This window comes from Orbicella franksi, chromosome 8, assembly GCF_964199315.1.
Source record: "Orbicella franksi chromosome 8, jaOrbFran1.1, whole genome shotgun sequence".
Classification (NCBI taxonomy): Eukaryota; Metazoa; Cnidaria; class Anthozoa; order Scleractinia; family Merulinidae; genus Orbicella; species Orbicella franksi.
In genome coordinates, this window is record NC_138152.1 from 19,409,670 (window position 1) to 19,428,661 (window position 18,992).

The 18,992-nt window shown below is 37.6% G+C and overlaps 2 protein-coding genes across 2 annotated transcripts in view; one reads left to right on the forward strand and one right to left on the reverse strand.

Moving 5' to 3' along the window:
- The first annotated feature begins 419 nt into the window (after positions 1 to 419).
- Positions 420 to 18,992, forward strand: part of LOC145495169 (glutamate receptor ionotropic, kainate 3-like) — a 45,663-nt gene continuing 27,090 nt past the window's right edge. Inside the window, exons 1-2 of the mRNA XM_081474747.1 lie at positions 420 to 447; positions 674 to 732. The gene's annotated coding sequence lies outside the window, so the exon portion shown is untranslated. The remainder of the gene's footprint in view (positions 448 to 673; positions 733 to 18,992) is intronic.
- Positions 5,941 to 18,532, reverse strand: LOC145494215 (glutamate receptor 4-like). The gene is made up of 14 exons (XM_081473670.1): positions 18,445 to 18,532; positions 17,893 to 18,024; positions 17,114 to 17,353; positions 16,574 to 16,776; positions 14,341 to 14,388; positions 13,689 to 13,802; positions 13,241 to 13,372; positions 12,047 to 12,151; positions 11,599 to 11,718; positions 10,962 to 11,156; positions 9,937 to 10,297; positions 8,918 to 9,280; positions 7,720 to 7,890; positions 5,941 to 6,201 (listed from the first exon to the last, which is right to left on the reverse strand). The coding sequence occupies exons 1-14, from the start codon at positions 18,530 to 18,532 to the stop codon at positions 6,065 to 6,067; spliced, it is 2,409 nt and encodes an 802-aa protein (XP_081329796.1). The 3' UTR covers positions 5,941 to 6,064.

The following is an 18,992-nucleotide window of genomic DNA, read 5'->3' on the forward strand; positions in this document are numbered from 1 at the left end:
CTGAGTAAAATAAACGTTTAAGATCGATTGCTGGTGATCTCTGGAAATCACTGATATTATTATTTGTCAATCTGTGGAGTCCACAAACAAATCTTGTTATCAATCGATGCATTTTTTTTCTTCCGTTTTCATGCCCACCTCCTGACTTGTAAACAACTGCTTACACAAATTTTGATGAACATCGTACAATAATTGTTAATTTACATTGAATGTGTACCCAACCTTCCAATTTCCTCGAATTGCCTTGTTCGTAAGAGCCAGCAATTTGTAGTCTTATAATAAGTCAACAATTGCATCGGATAAAGACATTAAGTGGCCACGTTGATATTAAAACTGCCAACTTGATAGTTTATTCGAGACGACATCTGCTCTGCTGCAAGCTATCTTCTGCCCTTGTAACACTGACTGATCGCCGGTCACCCATCACAGGATAACTGCAGCTTTCAGGTAATAAAATGTGCACAGTTTCGCATTAAAAAAGAACGACCTCATGGTAAGAACATTATTCTGCCATCGGCCATATTAGAAAGGAAAAGTATACTAAAATCAGATAGCAGTTTTTGCTGATCAGTGGTGGTACATAATTGCGCTGTTTTGATATACTTATACCGTATGTTTTTTTAGCTGTTTGAATTTTACTGCAAAGTCGTCTACAATATGATGTCTATTTTAGGTGATTTATAGGATATAAAAGACGAAAAAGGAAAGTACAGAAGGCTACAGAATTGAAAGGTGAGTTTGACCGAAAAAGTTTAAATAACGTCAACTTTCAAGTCATTTAAACCATCGCCCATAAGCAAAGGAATATTTGATTATTTACTTAATCCAATGTTCAGCAACCGTCGGACGGTATCGAATAAAGCCTTAATTCTGCTTCTACAAACTGGGAGCTCGCAGTTAGATTGTAAGTTCAGCACTGGGTTTGAATGACATTTAAGTCTGAATTTCTCTAAGCTTTCTTTTCGCAATTAACTGCCTAAGTTGCTTAAATATCTGCGTCGGCCTGCTTTCAGGTAATAGACTTTTCATCCGCCCTTCATACATTCAGTTCTGTCAAACACTTTCGGCAAGTCCAACCAACAAGAAAATTAATTAACAATTATTGGACGAGGTTGAGCAAAATCAGTATCGTGACTGCTAATCAGTGGCACGCAGATCAATTATTTGCGGAAGCCAAAGCTCGTTTGGTCTCGCCATGGATAGTACAGTAAAAACACAGTAAAAAGACATACGATAACAAAAAGGTACGTTTAGGTATAAATGTTAGTCAGGGCTTGAATATATGGCTTGCAATCGAACCTCTATAAGCGGCCAGTTATCACAGTCTCCAAATTGTGGTCGGCAAATTGCTTAGAATGAAACCCTATTAACCGGCTACCTCTATTAAGGGGCCGCGGCCACCTTTTGGTCGTCCCGATGAAGGTTTTCTATTGTCCTTACCCCTGTTAAGCCGCCACTCAAAATTTAATACACTTAGTTTAGATTTGTTTCGGAAATGGCTATGACAGATAAGAATCCGAATTGAAAGTGACCACTGATAAAAACTTTGAAAGACATGTTTATGATTGTCTTCACGTGATTCCGTGTTTCCTTAAAGCATGTTTGTAATTATTAAAAATAAATTGATGTTTCTACTAAGCCTCATGCTAAATTCCTATTTAGCGGTAATCTCCTGTTTACCCGATACAAAATCTGCCTTGTTCACGGAGAGCAAACCACACATTGGGACATCCAAATCAAAGAAAAGTTAAGTTAATTTTGTACCGTGTGACTTTTGGTTGCAAAGGCCTTATTCATAATGGAATCTTAAAATGGCGCTTGGAATTGTTCCTTTCTGTGTTTCGCGCAAGGAGGAGAGGAGTCTTGTCTGACCATGGAAAGTTTGGCCGCTTTAACTTACATGAAAAGCCGGCTGTACACTGTTGAAGTCAGCACGGGTAATTTTGCCCCCTTTCTCTGTCTAAATAGGGTTAAAAGCCTTCAAAGATCGTGTTTTCACATTGGTCCACAAACATACAACTTGAGACTGATTTTAATTAAGAATTGGACCTTTAACCAAAAGGTGGATCAACGATCGATTTGTAATGATCGACGAATCACATCAAAATTGATCTATTGGGTAGTTTATCCACCACACTCTTAGCATTTAGTAGACCTGTTAAACAACTTTCTCTAAAAAATTGTCCTTATACCCTTGGAAAAATGTGCTAAAAACGTACTTTATAAACATGCATCACATTTCCAAATAAAGACAAAAGGGCATTTCGCAAAATTTTAAAATGTTTGGAAATGTGATAAAAACAAAATCTCAAGTGTTTTTAAATCATCTTTTCTATTGAAAAGCGAACAACAGAATAAACCGAGACAAAATATTAAAAGTTCAAGCTAATTTAAAACTGATGATCAAACAACCGTCAGTGTAGCTCATTAATATTAACGTTATTAAAGCCGCGGGAGGCACGGTGGCCTCGATGTTAGTGTGCTCGTCTCCGGATTGAGCGGTCTGCGTTCGGGCCCTGGCCCGGGTCATTGTACGGGCATGTGTTGTGTTGTTGGGCAAGACACTTTACTCGCAAAGCGCCTCTCTACTAAGGTGTATAAATGGGGGTTAACCCTGCGATGGACTAGCATCCCGTCCAGGGGGGAGTAGAAATACTGCTAGTCGCTTCATGCTACAGAAACCGGGATAAACTCCGGCCAGGTGGGCCATTTGGCTCGTATGCAGACTTTTTTTAAAAGTTAAAGCGCCATGGTTTCCTCAGGATGCTCTAGGCGTCGGCATGTACTTAAACACGAAACAACGAAACGAAACCACCGAAACGACCGAAACGAAACCACCGAAACAAGCGAAACGATCGAAACGAGTAAAATAGTAAGTAAATAAATAAAAAGTTAAAAAAAAGCCTTGATCTCTAGCACTTTACTATGGCAGCCGGATCTCGTACCCAGGTCCTGCTCTTTACCCACATGTGTGACATCGTGATATTACAAACCTGAAAGGTGGATGAGCGCAAGCGTGTCTAGCAGGAAGACATCGAGAAAAAGGTGGGTATTTTCACATTCTGAATGGTATTCTAGCTAAAACAAGAAATCTAATTTCAAAGAAAGGTTTTCTGGTCGTATCGTGGATTCTTAGACGTGGCGAATCGAACGGCCTTTTCGAGGTTGACTTTGCAGCATTCTTCGTGCGAACCAGGACTTTTTAATATATATCTCTAAAGAAAAACGAGGGCGACTTGACAGGCTTTAATTATATTAACGTCAGGCCTTCGTGTGCTCCTGCAGTTCTCAAAGTAATTTCTTATTAGGCGCTCAACTCTTCACGGATACTCTTGAGATTGCGTTTCCGTACATCCTGGGCTCGGCGTTGTCGATTCGCCACCGCCTAAGAATCCACGATACGACCAGGAAACCTTTCTTTGAAATTACGTTTCTTGTTTTAGCTAGAGTGCCATTCAAAATGTGAAAAATACTCACCTTTTTCTCGATGTCTTCGTGATCGTCGTCGACACCCTTGCGATCATCCATCTTTCAGGTTTGAGATGTAACGATGTCACACATGTGGATCTGGGTACGAGATCAGGCTACCATAGTAACGTGCCAGAGATCAAGGCTGGTTTTTTTCTTTTTTTTTTTAACTTTTTCATTTATTTACTTATTATTTTACTCGTTTCAGTCGTTTCGCTCGTTTCGGTCGTTTCGTTTCCGTGGTTTCGTTTCGTTGTTTCGGGTTTTAGTACATGCCCTACGCGTCATGTTAAAAATAAATAGTCTAGTGCGAAATTTATTATGAACTAATGAGATAACTTAAGCCTTTCAGTTATTTCTAACAAGCACTTTTAATAATTAGTTCTGTGTAGATTTTAATGGACTCCTGCCAAAATGCGACTGCGCAAAAAATCGAGTACGGGAAATTGAATTTCAGATTCAAATGTTTATGATGTGCTTGGTTTCAAGATTTAACCGCCATTTTTCCAGACCTTTGGTTTTTGTTACAGGTTTTCATTTGATTTGAAATCACATCATATATTTGTATACAGTTTAGATGGAGTTTTCACAATTCTACTCCTGCTTTTATGTTACAAGTGACTTAAGAGGCTGTCTCTGTAAAACCGACCACTGATTTTACTTCGAAAATTCGATTTTTCTTATAAGCTGGGATTTCGAAGCCCTTCCCTAATCAATCGCTAAATTGAGTTTGATTTGATTAAAAATTCTAATTGAACTTTTCTAGGATTGAGTGAAGTTCGGTCCGCTCGACACAAGTTGCATGCCTGCCGAAACTGGAAAAATAGCACATATTGCCGGCGCTCTAAAAAAATTTATATTCGCTCAAAAGTCCCAATTCTTTCTTTCAACTATAGATATATCATAGCGGTTTGTTTAGCCATGTTGCAATTATAATTCAATGTTGTTCCTTCAACGGTTAAAAGAAGATTTTCTGCCCGTTAAATCGAGTTTGAACCGAACACGAAAATAGCTCTACTTTGAAGGCACGTTTTAAAAATGTGGCACCTGTTTGAAACTGCTGAACTACATGAATAGAAAGTATAAATGGCCCTTAATTTAAAGCAATAATAAAATTTGTCTGCCTACTAGGTTTTCAAAACTAATGACCGCTTAAAGTTAAGGAAATTTTGAAAATTTTCCGGTGAGTAACTAACATAGTCGCCTTCGTAAAGTGCTCCGATAAATTCACGTAAATCTCTTACCTGGCTTCAAGATTACAGTTTTGGTCCTTTGTAGTGATCCTTGAAACCTAGGTAGCGGTAGGTTTGTACATTTATACTTTCCTCATCTGTGTCGAGCGTGACCGTAACATACTTCGATGTTCTTTGTATTACTGACCATTGTTTTCCTCGAAGCCGGTTTAATCATGTAGAGTCCTCTTGAAAGGTTTGTAGAAGCACTCTTTTGGACAACTCTCGGCACACATACATGTATGAACAGTAAACGGTGATCCGGGGATCCAAGGAAGGATTGATAAATGCCACGGCCATTTTGTGTTTACAACAGGTGTTTTAGTTCCCAATCTTCCCGTGAGTATCACATCATCATGATTCCCATTATTAATTCTTTAGAACGCTTGAAATGTTTGTTATGGTTACAGTGGCTGAGCCTACCTCTAACTTTGACTGAGTTTTGCAAACAAATGAACGGTAAAACTGAAAAATTGGCGACAAGCTTTCTGGCGTTCCTTAAATTTGGTTAGAAAAAGCATGGCCACCTGGTTTAGTTCAATATTAAGAATATTACGAGTTTTATTTCCTTTTTATTTCGTATACCCTTCAATGGTGTTAAAATATATTAAGCGATTAAATATTGACTTGAATAAATATCGAATTGCACAAAATCTTTTTTTCTCAAAAAAAAAAAAAAAAAATAAGGAAAAAAATATCCCACCAACTGACCATTCAAACAGTATACAGCGAGAAGTCTCACTGACTGAAAAAGTCATTACTCAGAGCCAAAATGGAATGGATTCCCTTATTTCCTTATGTCTATGCTTGGTAGAGTGCTGACCATCGGTTGTTGACCTGTGATTTAACATGAGAAATGCTGAAATATCGATCTTTCAGAGGGAGGAGTGTGATACGGTATGTCTCCAGAATAGTGCACATACATGTATCCCTCAGATAGGTCATATACCAGTTATTGACTTGTTATAACCGATCAATCGGAGAGTTCGATCCTTGGCTGCACTTGCACCGTTGCACTCTTTGGCCTATCGATGCAAATAAAATTGTATGAGGAGGAATATTTGCAAGATCAACTTCCCTGATATTTTTATACATTTTTTATTTGTCAGAAAATAGTATTTGATGTTACTATTAGACAACTACACGTTATTACATTACGTTGTTTTATTGGGAAAGGAGAGTATATGATCTCAGTAAACAAGAAAAACCTGAAAACAAAACAGGATGGTGAAGAGCCTTGATGTGCCTATGTGCATCTTTGTCACGATGGTAACAAGGTTAGTTCAAGGAATTTAAAAATAATAGCTTATTTAAATATCATTGATCCCCAAGGAAAGAATATTACCAAACTTTGAAGTAAAAATCTAATCCAGCAGCTCAAACCTTTTGTTGATCCACAAGATCTCTGCGATCAGTGTCATGAATGCAAGAATTATTCCAACACCCATCACAACATACACTCCCAGCATTACTCTCACATCGATACGCTTTCGGGACAAGGCTGAAAAGGAGAAATAAAGTTTACTTCTCAGCATTTTGAGAGGAACCTGTCTATCAAAATATCTAAATAGACGAATTCGTTGGCTCTCTCGGCAAAATGTCCGGTTTTTTTGTTTAATGTATTACTCGGCCATGCCAAAGAGTGGTGCTTCTCAGCTTATCAATTTGATAAAAACAAGTAGCAAAGAGTTACTTCACTTATGTGTTGCAACATCATCAAGTGATTTTAATACACCACTTTCCATCTAAGCAGACAATAGTAATACGAATAGCAATAATAATAATATTAATAATATTAATAACAATAATAATAAAAAAAACAATGGAAAATTACTCTAAAACTTTACAATAATAATAATAAACAAAATAATTCGTTGGCTCTCTCTATAATAACAATACTACTACTACTACTACTACTACTACTAATAATAATAATAATAATTTAATAACAATAATAATAATAAACAAGCCGAATGTGGGGCATGAGAACGGAAACAATACCAGTTATCATTGGAGCACTTGGAGCTATCAAAAAGGGACTAGAAACTTATCTTGGAAGAATTCCCGACCAAATAAGCATCAGTGAACTACAAAAGATGACCTTGTTAGGTACAGCACACATTCTGAGGAGGGTGCTATCAAGCTAAAAACTGGCTATCCCCTAGTGCCCCAGGACCATGGTCTGGTCTCGGCCCTAAGGACTCTCAGCAAACATTACGTGAGGATGATGATAATAATAATAATAATAATAATAATAATAATAATAATAATCCGTGAAAGTCAGTGAAAAACTATCCAAATATAAGGACTTGGAAATCGAAACAAGCCGAATGTTGGGCATGAGAACGGAAACGATACCAGTTATCATTGGAGCACTTGGAGCTATCAAAAAGGGACTAGAAACTTATCTTGGAAGAATTCCCGGCCAATTAAGCATCAGTGAACTACAAAAGATAACCTTGCTAGGTACAGCACACATTTTGAGGAGGGTGCTATCAAGCTAAAAACTGGCTATCCCCTAGTGCCCCAGGACCATGGTTTGGTCTCGGCCCTAAGGACTCTAAGCAAACATTACGTGAGGACGATAATAATAATATTTTAGGCAGCATTTATGATACGCCATTGAGCATGGTGATGATGATGATGATAACAATGATGATGACGATGACAATGTTGCTAAACGAACAGTCATAAGATGGAGTGTATCAAATGTGAATTTACGGAGCTGAAATTATGCAGATCTTTTAATAGTTTCGAGTTACTTTCTTGGGATTTGGAGACGAAAAATGCTTCAAAACTTAAAAGATTTACAAAACTCACTCTGACGATGAAATCATATTTAAGTTCTCAACACATCTGTGGTTTTGTTTTGATTAATCTAGTTCTTTCCTCCCTCATGTAGGGCAAAAAGTTTTGTTCTTGTATTATTAAGAAGTAAATCACTCAACAGGCAAATTTATTGCCCGATGATAAGAAAACACGAATATAAATAACTGCAGTTATAGAAACGTTTTCTCACTTGTTCCTTGTTCTTGAGGACACTCATTTGTTAATTCCCACCATTCTCTTTTCAGCTGATCAAGGAAATCATTCTCACTGAGGCGTAGAATGGCCAATGTGAAGTCCTTAAGGGCTGTGTCGTTTGCTTGTAAAGCAAACGAATACGCAAGGGCCGTACTTAAACCTGGAACTGAGAAATGTTACAAAATCAAAAAAAGTCGCTGAATCACACAACATCTACATGTGAGTTGCAGCACTTGTAGAATCTTTGGTGCTAGCACCTGAATCGTCTTTTCGTTTTATTTTCACGTATGCACAAATAATACGTGTATTCAAAAATGCTTTTAAAAGGACCACCCATCAGATATAGCACCATGTCATTGAAAAGCGCGCAGGAGTTTTCACTAGATTCAGCAAAATAACGATACAATATCTTGGAATATTTTTAATCGTTTCGTGCGTTGCTCGCAAGGCCTACCAAAGAAACACGATATTAATAATGACAAAAGTTAAATATTCAACAGTTGGTCTGGAAAATCGAGCACTGATATATTAAGCAATTAGATTATGAGCTCGAGATTTAACGAATAATCTAATTGTTTTAGTATAAATCTACTAGTCGTTCGAAACGTTATGTAAATCCTCTTCATAGACATTTCGAAAAAGGGTAATAAAGAAGATGTTGTTGTTGTTGTTGTTAACGCCAAGAAGCGGCCGTCATTTTGTTAATAAGGACACACTACTACGCTACTCACTATCTATCACAGAATAAATAGTGAGTAGCGTAGCCAATGCAATAAGAGAACGGCGTTCGTGATAGAACGTTGGTAGATTTATACTCATACACATTAGTATAAATCCACTAGAGTTCTATCACGAAAGACGTTCTCTGATTGGCTACGCTACTCACTATCTATTCTGTGATAGATAGTGAGTAGCGTAGCAGTGTGTCCTTATTAACAAAATGACGGCCGCTTCTTGGCGTTTTCGAAGTGTCTGTGAAGAGGATTTAGATAACGTTTTGAACGGCTAGTAGATTTATACTAAAACAATTAGATTAGTCGCTCTCGATTTCTATGCGTGATAGTTGACTCGGGCTGGGTCCTAGTAAACTATCACGTGATAGAAATCGAGAGCGAATAATCTAATTGTTTAATAGAGTCGCACAAGTTGTGATACTCATGGTAGTTTTGTGAGTGAATGTGTGTGAATTTTACCTGTTGTTAGGTCGCAAGGTGGCTTAATGGCGGCAAGTTTGAGAATTGGCCCGTCTCCAATGAAAGCAAACTCGTCTCTATCTCGCACCAGTTGAATACCTGCAGGTGTGTCTTGAATTGTGGTGTTTTCCTCTGTGATTCTATTCCATATCTTTTCATGTGGCTCGTATTGACTTGTCTTGAGTGCCTCGTACGTGCTTGACGAGTCCACGACTGCTACGTGATAAGAGGACTTCACAATATCTTCAAGATTGTTGATGGGAAGATCAGTGTTTGTTACGGTGAAAAAAGCGGCCAGGTTCGCAGTGTAAGTTGACACCCAGATAAGTATACAGAACCAGTAGCATCCAGCGAGAATACGACCTAAAGAAACCCGGACAAAGGAGAAGAAAATCAGACGAGCTATGCTACATTTTTCGTTAATAAAAGTTAGCGTTTATCTGGTATGACGGATCTTATATAGAAAAACCAATAACAACAACAACGATAATACGAGCAGAATACATCGTCCTAGCATGAAATCATACAGTTATAAAGCCCAAGACTAAAGAGTTACCAAAGTTTGAACCCTCATCAGGCAGAAGGGGTGCCAAAGCTATTTATGTTTATATATTTTCAACTCAAGTTATGATCAGGTTTCTCGATCCAAAAAAATATACCGTGATATTTAATCCATTTGAGAAATTAAAGTAGCGAGAAAAGTGTCTATGTAACCTTTTGTATGTGAAGTGCAGATAACCAGTGGCCCAGATAATGAAAGTTATTACCATTTATTTACGCCTTTTTCCGGCCGCTATACTAAAAAAAGCAAAAAAAGTTGAGGTATTGTTGGACCATGGAGGTACACCAATATGGCGGTTCCATACTGGACTCTGTAAATTCGTGAGGTTCGAAGAATAGAATTTCTGCCCCTCAGCTCCCTTGTTCAGCAAGCAACGGTTCGCCCCGGTCACCCTGCTTTCTCAATAAGGCGTGAATAAAATAAAGTGTTAAAACAAATGAAATCCATTTGCCTCTACCTGACAAACTTCTTGGTGTGTTATCACCTCCCTGTTGCAACATACAAGCCAATGAGAACCAGACACTGTTGAAAAAGCTAAACTCTTCCGATGTCCCTTTGCCATTTTCATCTTTGTATCCATAAGGACTGTAATAGTTTATTACAAACACAGCTATGGCAATGATCACCAGACTGCCTAGTGTGCAGATCCAAACATAGTGGTGAAACGGAAGCATAAACTGGAATAAATTAACCGTCCCAGCGGAAGTTGTTTTCTTGATAAGTATCTCTCTTGTGTAGTACATGTACGGCACAGTAAAGTCCACCACTTTCTCGCGACGTTCTGTTACTGTAATCGCAGCAACTGCGATGTCGGCACGCTTTACAAAAGAGACAAAACATGTATTTTTATCACATGACTAACAAATAGTTTTCTCATTAACTTATGATCAGTCTTTAGAATTGTAGATTGAAGTTTTCTTTCTTACAGAAAACCAAAATGGTGTTACATGAACTTGCTGTTTTAACTGTGCTATATCACAAAAATTAATTCGACAGGATAAGTTCAGGACCATTTACATCCTTAACCCAAACATTAACAGATCCGATGAATTTCGAACTTCTGACGCTCCCTCAAATTGCTACCATGGTAACCGACTAAGAGTATTGTCTCCTCCCATACAGTCCGATCCGCCCCCAAGATTTGCAAGATTAGCAGTCCATTGAATCCTAATTTGATAATATGCGGCTACTAGATGGCTAGTCGTGCCATCTACGCGAATATAGAGTAAGGGATTTTTCCAGTTATTGGGATCGAGTTGTCCTTATTTTTCATTTCGTTATTTTCCCCTTCATTGTATGAAAAACAACAGTGGGTTCACAGCTGGCACGGATGAACAAAGAAGCATTAGGAAGCGTTTGTATTTTGACACTTCTCAAAACCTAATATTAATGGGAAATTTTCTGTCTGAATAGTTCAACTTTTACCACAAAAAGCTGTTGTGTGGAGTATAGTGCAGGAAGAACGGTAAATGTTCAAGTTACCTTGTTCATTAACTCGCCAATCAGTCCATTCCAGGTTCCGTTTTCAGTTTCAGCACCGTACAACCCGTCCGGGGAGGGGTAGATCTCATATGTAAACTTGAGATTTCTTGCTAGCTCATTCAGCAGACGGATACAATATCCGGTATATGTAATGCTGCCGTCTTTGTCCCTTTTCTCCATCACGAATGGTGCGTCCTGTTTGAAAGTGTTGTATAAAGAAGACATCGATTGTTAATTATTGTTAGCATCAAGCATCTACTCTCTGTGTATTCTGCTGTAGACGGTGAGTAGCCTGGCAGTGTGCGATTTTTGACAAAATTTCGGCTACTTCTTTGCGTTTTCGAAGTGTTCTTGAAGAGGACTTAGATAAAGATTTGAAGGACTATAGCAGTATACTAAAACAATTAGCTTATTCTCTCACAATTTCTATGCGTGATAGTGGACTCGGGCTGCGCCCTCGTCAACTACAGCTGTGTGACTCAACAGGAATCTCGAGTTCATGATCTAATTGTTATTTTGAGTCAATTGACTTTAAACAATAACAAGATAGAGCTTTCACCAAACCTTTAGAACACTAGTGGAAGGTTTTATCAAGTAAAACAACAATAACAAAACAAAATGCTACTATAGATCTTACCATTGCGACAACAGCCCTAAGCTTTCTTCCTTCGAGACTTCCTTTGGAAAGTGGATTGTCCATGTTGCGTAAGACACTTTCAAACAGTACGGCACCTTTAGTTGAATTCCATGTACCTACCTAAAATACGATGTAAATAGCAGAGGAATGAATAAACCTAATTAAAAGATCTTAAAGCATGAATTTGAGATAGCAGAGTTTAACATCAAATAATTACGTATTGTCTACATATACTGCTACAGCTCTACAGAAGAAACTACCCAAACCCAGTTAAACCAAAGTTACCAAAATCAAACATCAATCACCTTTTAGTTCAAACCAAAAAATGTGCTTTCAGGGTTCACAGCAAAGCTTTAATTAACCTTTAATGGGAAGTAATCTACAATATCCGTCAAAAGCAAATTAGTTAAACCTCAAACAAACGACTTGTCTGTACATTGTCGTATACCTTTACGAGGGAGTTGTTTCGAAGGTTCAAAATCTCCAGTTCAATTCCTTTTCGCTTTCCATGCTTGTTGAAGTGAATAGGGCCTGTTGGGCTATCTAGATTAACCTATTTTAGCAAGGAAATGATCGTTAGACAAAAAAAAAAAAAAACCCACAACGTAGGAAACTAAAAAAGAAAGTTAGCGAGCTGAAATCCTTAGAACAGTATGCTGTATGCCGATTTGTGCGTGTCACTCAATAAATAAGCATGAAGAACTTGCTGCACGTAATTATATAAGCAGCAGCAGAAGAAGAAGAAGAAGGAGAAAAAGATGAAGAAGAAGGTGATGAAGAGGAAGAAGAGGAAGAAGAAGAAGAAGAAGAAGAAGGAGATGAAGATGAAGAAGAAGAAGATGAAGATGAAGAAGGAGATGAAGATGAAGAAGAAGAAGCAGAAGCAGAAGCAGAAGCAGAAGCAGAAGCAGAAGCAGAAGCAGAAGCAGAAGCAGAAGCAGAAGCAGAAGCAGAAGCAGAAGCAGAAGCAGAAGCAGAAGAGGGTGAAATCAAATTTTGGGAAAAACACGTTTCATTTTAGCGGAGCGAAAATTGTTAATGAGCTGTCCACCGACATAACGAAAGCCGAAGACATACAGAGTTTCTGCCGCCGTGCAAAAGGGTTTTCATTATCGTAATAGTTCTTAGTGGCTTCTTTTAGTATTTTAGTATTGTAATTAGATTTTTAACGTAGTTTTATTTTTTAACGTATAGTTATAAAGTTTTAATTTGTGTACATAAATTTGTTTTTTTAACCTGATGTTATTTATACAGGGCCCCTATGGATACCAGCCTTTGAGCTGAACGGGCTACCCTGTTTAAATAAAGTATTACTTTACTTTAAGAAAAAGAGAAGAAGAAGAAGAAGAAGAAGACGGCTTTATCTCAAGGCGCCGGTCAACATTTAGTACTGGTGGCTCAGTACTAAAAAGTACAGTTAAAGTAAAGTACAGTTGTAATTGTCTTAATTAACTACACTGAGATTTTACGAAAGCTTTCTGCAGTGATTCCTCAAATTGTTCTTTCAGAATTGTTCTCATTAATAAGACATAACTATCTGAGCTAGTTTTGCTTATTAAAACTGATTTCAGTGTCTGCTTAGGGTACAAATATGGTAAAGGTTTAGCAGTATCAAATCCATGCCTTCAAACAGCCTACTTACCTTCCTCATGCAGGTAAACATTGCATTCGTATCTTTCGAAGTAATAGCAGACCCATTCATTGATGAACATGGTTCCATCTTCATAGCGTGATTGATAACTTGCAATGCGTCGTACACAATTGAAATGAGCTCCTAAGGATGTAATAGTGTGCATTAATTTAGTTCAGTGCAACTTTTGTTTCATACCCTCGTGTACAGAATCAGAAAAGACCTCAAGATATAAAACTGCCTTTATTTTATTGAGATTGTTCCCCTGGAAGGAACTGACGTCTTTTCCCACCGCTCTCATGCCCTTTAATGGTCCTCTCCTAATGCGCCCCTCAACCACTTATCTCGTCAACCTAACGCAGAATATACGTGCTAAATTTTAGTCACTGTCTGAAGTTTACTAACTGTACAGTCAAGTTTACTAACTTAACAACCACTTCAACAGATGTAATAAACGTACTTTGCTGCTATCGTTAGATTTATTTTGGATTGCAACAGGAACCGAGCTGTGGATGTCTGGAAGCTTGAAAGCTAAAACAATGTTGTTCCAGTTGCAGCTCAAGTTAAATGGTACCTGAAGTAGAAAAAGATGAATTAAAAAAGATTGTTATAAATAAAACATTTGAGATCAAATTGAACTGATTTTCATGTTGATGTACACATTCACTCTATAACTACTTATAACTTGCTTACAACTTAGACTTTTGAGACTTTTTAGGATGTTAGAATACCAATGATTGGCTATGTTTTAGGCGTACAGCTAATAAGGTCCGGCTTTCCGTTTTTATGACTATCACATTAACAGGGGAATGTCCCCGCGCTGACTTAAACAGTTTAGAACTTTTCGTGGAAGTAGAAGCAGCCCCGGCAAACCTTAGACCCTCATGTAAGGCGTGTCTCGTAACAATTTGGTTTGACATGTCACTATTCGGTCGTAGGAAAGAAAAGCAGCGTCTGAAGAGCAATAAGGTTAATTGAGCCATTCTAATACTCTGAGGATGAAGTTGTTTTACTTTAATCTAGTGTAAAATAAAATAAGAAAAAAAATCAATAGCAATTAATTATCATTCTCCTTATGCAAAATCGTAATTTTAGTCAACTGATGTTCTAACCTTTCCCTGAATTATCCATTTGTAGCCAGTCCTATGTTGACACTGTTTCTGCAAAAACGTAACAATATGATTACTTTCCCTCGCATAGACAACTTTTAAAAGCACTATGGCAGATATAATCAATAATGTATCGACATCTGAAGCGATGACGTTTGAAACCAGGAGCAAATTGTCCAGACTGCTACATTTAAAAAGGTATCATATAAAGGTAACTAAGAGCATATATCGGCTACACTAGCATCATTTAGATCAACGCATCGAATAGCATAGTTCATCTGCTGTTGGAAAACATCTGACAGAGAACCATAATGCCTTGGTTTGCAAGAAAAGATTTTAAGGGAATTTTAAACCTGAAGAGGTGACAACTTGAAGGGGAATAACCGAATAATCACCTATGAGTTGCTTTTCACTTTAAAAGCTGTCATACGTGAAAAAGTTCTTGTCGGAAATTTGTCGACAGCTTACAGTCAAAACTTGTTTGGCCCAATTTTATTCTGATCTATTAACATTCGAAAATTACTCCTTACTTGGTTTTGATAATCATGCGGCTGTACAGTTCTCAAAAGCGGTCGCTCGGTATTTCTTAGTTTTGAGATCATAACTTTTGCCGTGTTCAGTAATAATAAGCTTTCTTGCTTCCCAGAAAACTATTCGATCATAATTTGACTAGCGGAGATCCTGAGCCCCGAAGGCGCCACATCCGTCACATCCGTCACATCCGCCACATCCGTCAGTCCGTGCGTACGTGCTACGCGACAAATGGAAATTTACAAGCTTTCAAGTTCTTGTTTTCGTTCAAAACACTATCAATTACTTCTTTTGGTCTTAACATGGAAAGAAAAAACACCAAAAAGTGTTTAAAGGGCATCTAAGAGGAAATTGCGCAAAGTTCAAATAATCAATTGGAACGCGCTGAATGCAAGTGTCAAAAATTGTGGACGTTTTTGTGCTTCTGAATACATTTCTTGGCGTTATTTTAAAGTGGTACTATGATCAAATTTTCCCCCCTCGATGTTTTAGGTGTATCACATAGAATTCCATGAAAGAATAGAAACGCCGTTTACCGTTTGCCGTTTGCAAATATCTGCATCAGTTCCGGAGATATTTAAGTTTGAAAAATGTGTAAAATATGCAAATGAGATGACTGATGATGTCATACACTCAACCCAATTTTATATCAAGTATATAAATAGAGCTATCTTGGGTAATTTGCAGCGCAGACCATTGAAACTTGGTAGGCTAATAGTTCTACAGGAAACACACCTACGGTTATATAAAATTCTGTTGCCATGGCAACTCACTCTTTTCCAGTCCCCACCCACTTGATTTCAATATGTTAGTGATTTTCAGCTCGCAAAACATTAAATGAGGCCACAAACTTGAGCCAACATATTTATATGCTTGCTGGATCAAGCATATGAGGCACCATTAGCAAATATCAAAATGGAATGCCAAAGGTGGCCAGAAATGCCTTTAACATTGGGGAGGTCTGGAACCCAGTATGTTGCCATGGTAACCAAACTGTTAAGCTCATATTGTGGAGCACATTTAGTAGAATCTTACTGCAAAGAATCAAACATTTCTGATGCAAATTGGCTGAGATATCTTTTTTTATCATATTTGATCAAAATTTGGTTGAGTGTATGACGTCATCACTGGGCTAAGTTGCATATATTATAAACTTGAATATCTCTGGAACGAAAAGAGATATTTGAATATAGTAAACAGCATTTTTCTTCTCACACAGGCTACTTGTTTATGTTTTAAAATAAATGCGATAGGAAAGATGCGATTTTCGTCATAGTACCACTTTAAAGTGGTATATAAGCAATCTTCACGAAGTTTCTTAAACATTTCTTTCATTTGGTCATCTTTCGTTGAGAATTTATGCTTTAACGGCGAGCAGGATTTGCTATTTTGCACTCGCACGTAGTGATTTGCGTATTGTGTTTATGGTGATGTTCATCAGTTCTGCTTAATTGAAATAATCATTTGTGAGTTTCTTTAAGGGTTAGTGTTTGGAGTAAATGATCAGTATTTTATGTTTCCTCCCCAATCTATATATTAGTTTACGTTCTTTACTCGACAATATTTTTCAATGAATAGGCACGTGGATAAGATACCTAGTACTCTAATACCAAACAGAAAACCAACAGGAACAAGTGTATTACAAATATATTAAGGAATCACTGACACAAAATTACGAAGAACATGATAATGCCATTAGATGTACCTTTTGTAGCATTAAGTGAATAGTTTCCGTGCCTGTGTAAAGTAAAATTACTTCGGCCTCAAAGTTTTCAATTTCTTCCATTGCTCTCAATATTGAAGAAGTCGGACTTTCATTGCCTTGTTCAGAAAGCTGCACCAAATTCACCGTCAGACTTGATCTCTGTGTTATGGCGTGAAAATAACCAGCTTCGTACAAACGAGACTCTAAAAGAAATGTTATTCAAAATGTTTTGAAAATGTCTTAGTCAATTTTGGCGTTCATGCCTGCAAACCACAATCAGCATTCAGAAATTCTACACTAAAGAAATTGCTTCTTTAAAGGTATTAAAATAATAGAGCCGTGAAAACAATTGTCAATCTCGACCTGTAAAACCTGACCTGTAAATTCTGGTCTGTCTTAATCCTCCCTGGTATCGCTCACAAATAGCAATGAAGATGAAGAGGTGTATGTTACGTACATGTTACATAGCTGTTGTTTAAAAAGAACTAAAGGGAAAATTACTAAATGAAAAAAAAAAATATATAAGCTGAGTACGTTTACCATCATATACAAGTGCTACGCTTTCCCAGTGAAATGTGTTCAGTATGGCAAGTGTAGCATGGGCGTAGTCTTTGTATCCCGCTGACATCTGAATCGCTCTACCGCATTGGTCAGAGGGCCTGCTGTCTCCATGGAGACGGAGAAGAGGAATGCCGGTCACTTCAGAGAGCGCGCATGCGCACGTCCTCTTGTTGCTCCCCTCAATAAGAACAACGACGTTTTCATCAAGAAGCAATGAAGCTGAAATGCAGATTAGAGCAAAGCTAAAAATATTCCTTACAGCATAGCAAAACATTGTGTTGCAAAGTATGCAGCAAATTAGCGACATTTCCTAATTGACCTATTAACAGCTATCATTTACTTGCCGTTTTCTTAAGGTATTACAAGAATTTTGGGGCAGAAAAAGAACTATATATGACAATTTGGGCTCCGTACATTCCCTAAAATATAAAATGGCAAAAAGTTTTAAAGATTAACTAATTAAAACGCCGATTGCACATGGCAAGAAAGATAATTTTTGGAGACACCTTGAAAGAATATATTAAATTGTCGTGGTAACCGTATCAAAGTTTAAACCATTAATGAATAACAACTGCAGCCATACCATGCCTGCTTTTCTGCTTTTGTAATGTGCATGTATGACGCTACACTAACTACGATTACAAAAATCTCTTGATAGCAAATAACCCACCGAGGCGTTATCTGATGTTGTTGATATTAACGTAACGTTTTAATGTGTGGAAAGCAGACAAACGTCTGTGCATTATGAGATATGTTACCTTGTTTATATAAGTTTCTCTTGTCTGACACGTTGAAGTTTTTCAAAACTATTGAAACACTGTTCAAACTGTGTGTATTATTGACCAAGAAATTGATGGCATCAAACTCTGCTGGGTATTCATTAACAACACCTGTATGAAGTAAAATAAATAAACAAATAAATAAGTAAATAAATAAATAAATAAATGCATGAAAGAAATGAATAAATTACAATATTTAGAAAGGAAGCCACATCAGCCATAGCTGGTTTTCATGTGGGCCCTCTATCCTGGTCGAGTTGGAATTTGGAGTGTTGGTTTTTGTGGATGAAGGAAAACCTGAGAACCCGGAGAAAAACCCTCGGAGTAAGGCATGAACCAACAACAAACTCAACCCACATTTGACAACACTGGGCTAGAATCAAACCCAGGCAGGGATAGGCGAGCGCTCTTACCATTGTGCCATTCCTGCTCTGCTTTTGAAACAAGGCAAGTCAGTCACACATCATCGCACAATATCATTATAATAAAGGAAATAGAAACATGAAACCAATACATCAATCAGTTACCTACCGCAAGTAAATATCCCGTTATTTGAGAAAACCTTGTGCACGAGTGAGATAATAGTTATCAACGCGGTACACACGGGTCTTCGTACCATGTTATCTTCTAAAAGAAATTGAACAGACAATGAAATAAATGAATGGTCGATCAGGCAGACAGACTGAGATGTAGGAAGACTGTCAGACAGATAGTTGTTGTTGTAGTTGTTTTACAGACAGAAAGACTAAGAAGGTCGGTCGTTCCGCAGGCACGCAGGTAGTAACTGAATAAGAAAACGTTGCAAAAAATAAGCGTTTAAGAACACAACCGTTTAATAATCCCCATTATTTGTTTTAACTTACGGCCTACCATACTACAAGACGCTTCATGGACGTTTTGTGAAAATGAGCATTTGCCGAAACATTTATCCATCATTGTTGGGACGTTGTTGAGCTATGTATGCCAAACGATGCTGTGAGGACGTTCTTTGAATTGTTCTGCATCATAGTACTTTACTTCCGCGCGGTTTAATAAAGTACTAAAGGGAGAGTTTAGACCCTGGACCGTGTTGATTTGAT

Coding starts and splice junctions, on each gene's coding strand:
- LOC145494215 (XM_081473670.1), bottom strand. CDS start 18,532: ATGGTACGAAGACCCGTGTGTACCGCGTTGATAACTATTATCTCACTC. Junction 14,389..16,573: donor TTCACTTAATGCTACAAAAG/GTACATCTAATG, acceptor ACGTTTTTGCAG/AAACAGTGTCAACATAGGAC. Junction 13,373..13,688: donor AATCTAACGATAGCAGCAAA/GTACGTTTATTA, acceptor TTACATCCTTAG/GAGCTCATTTCAATTGTGTA.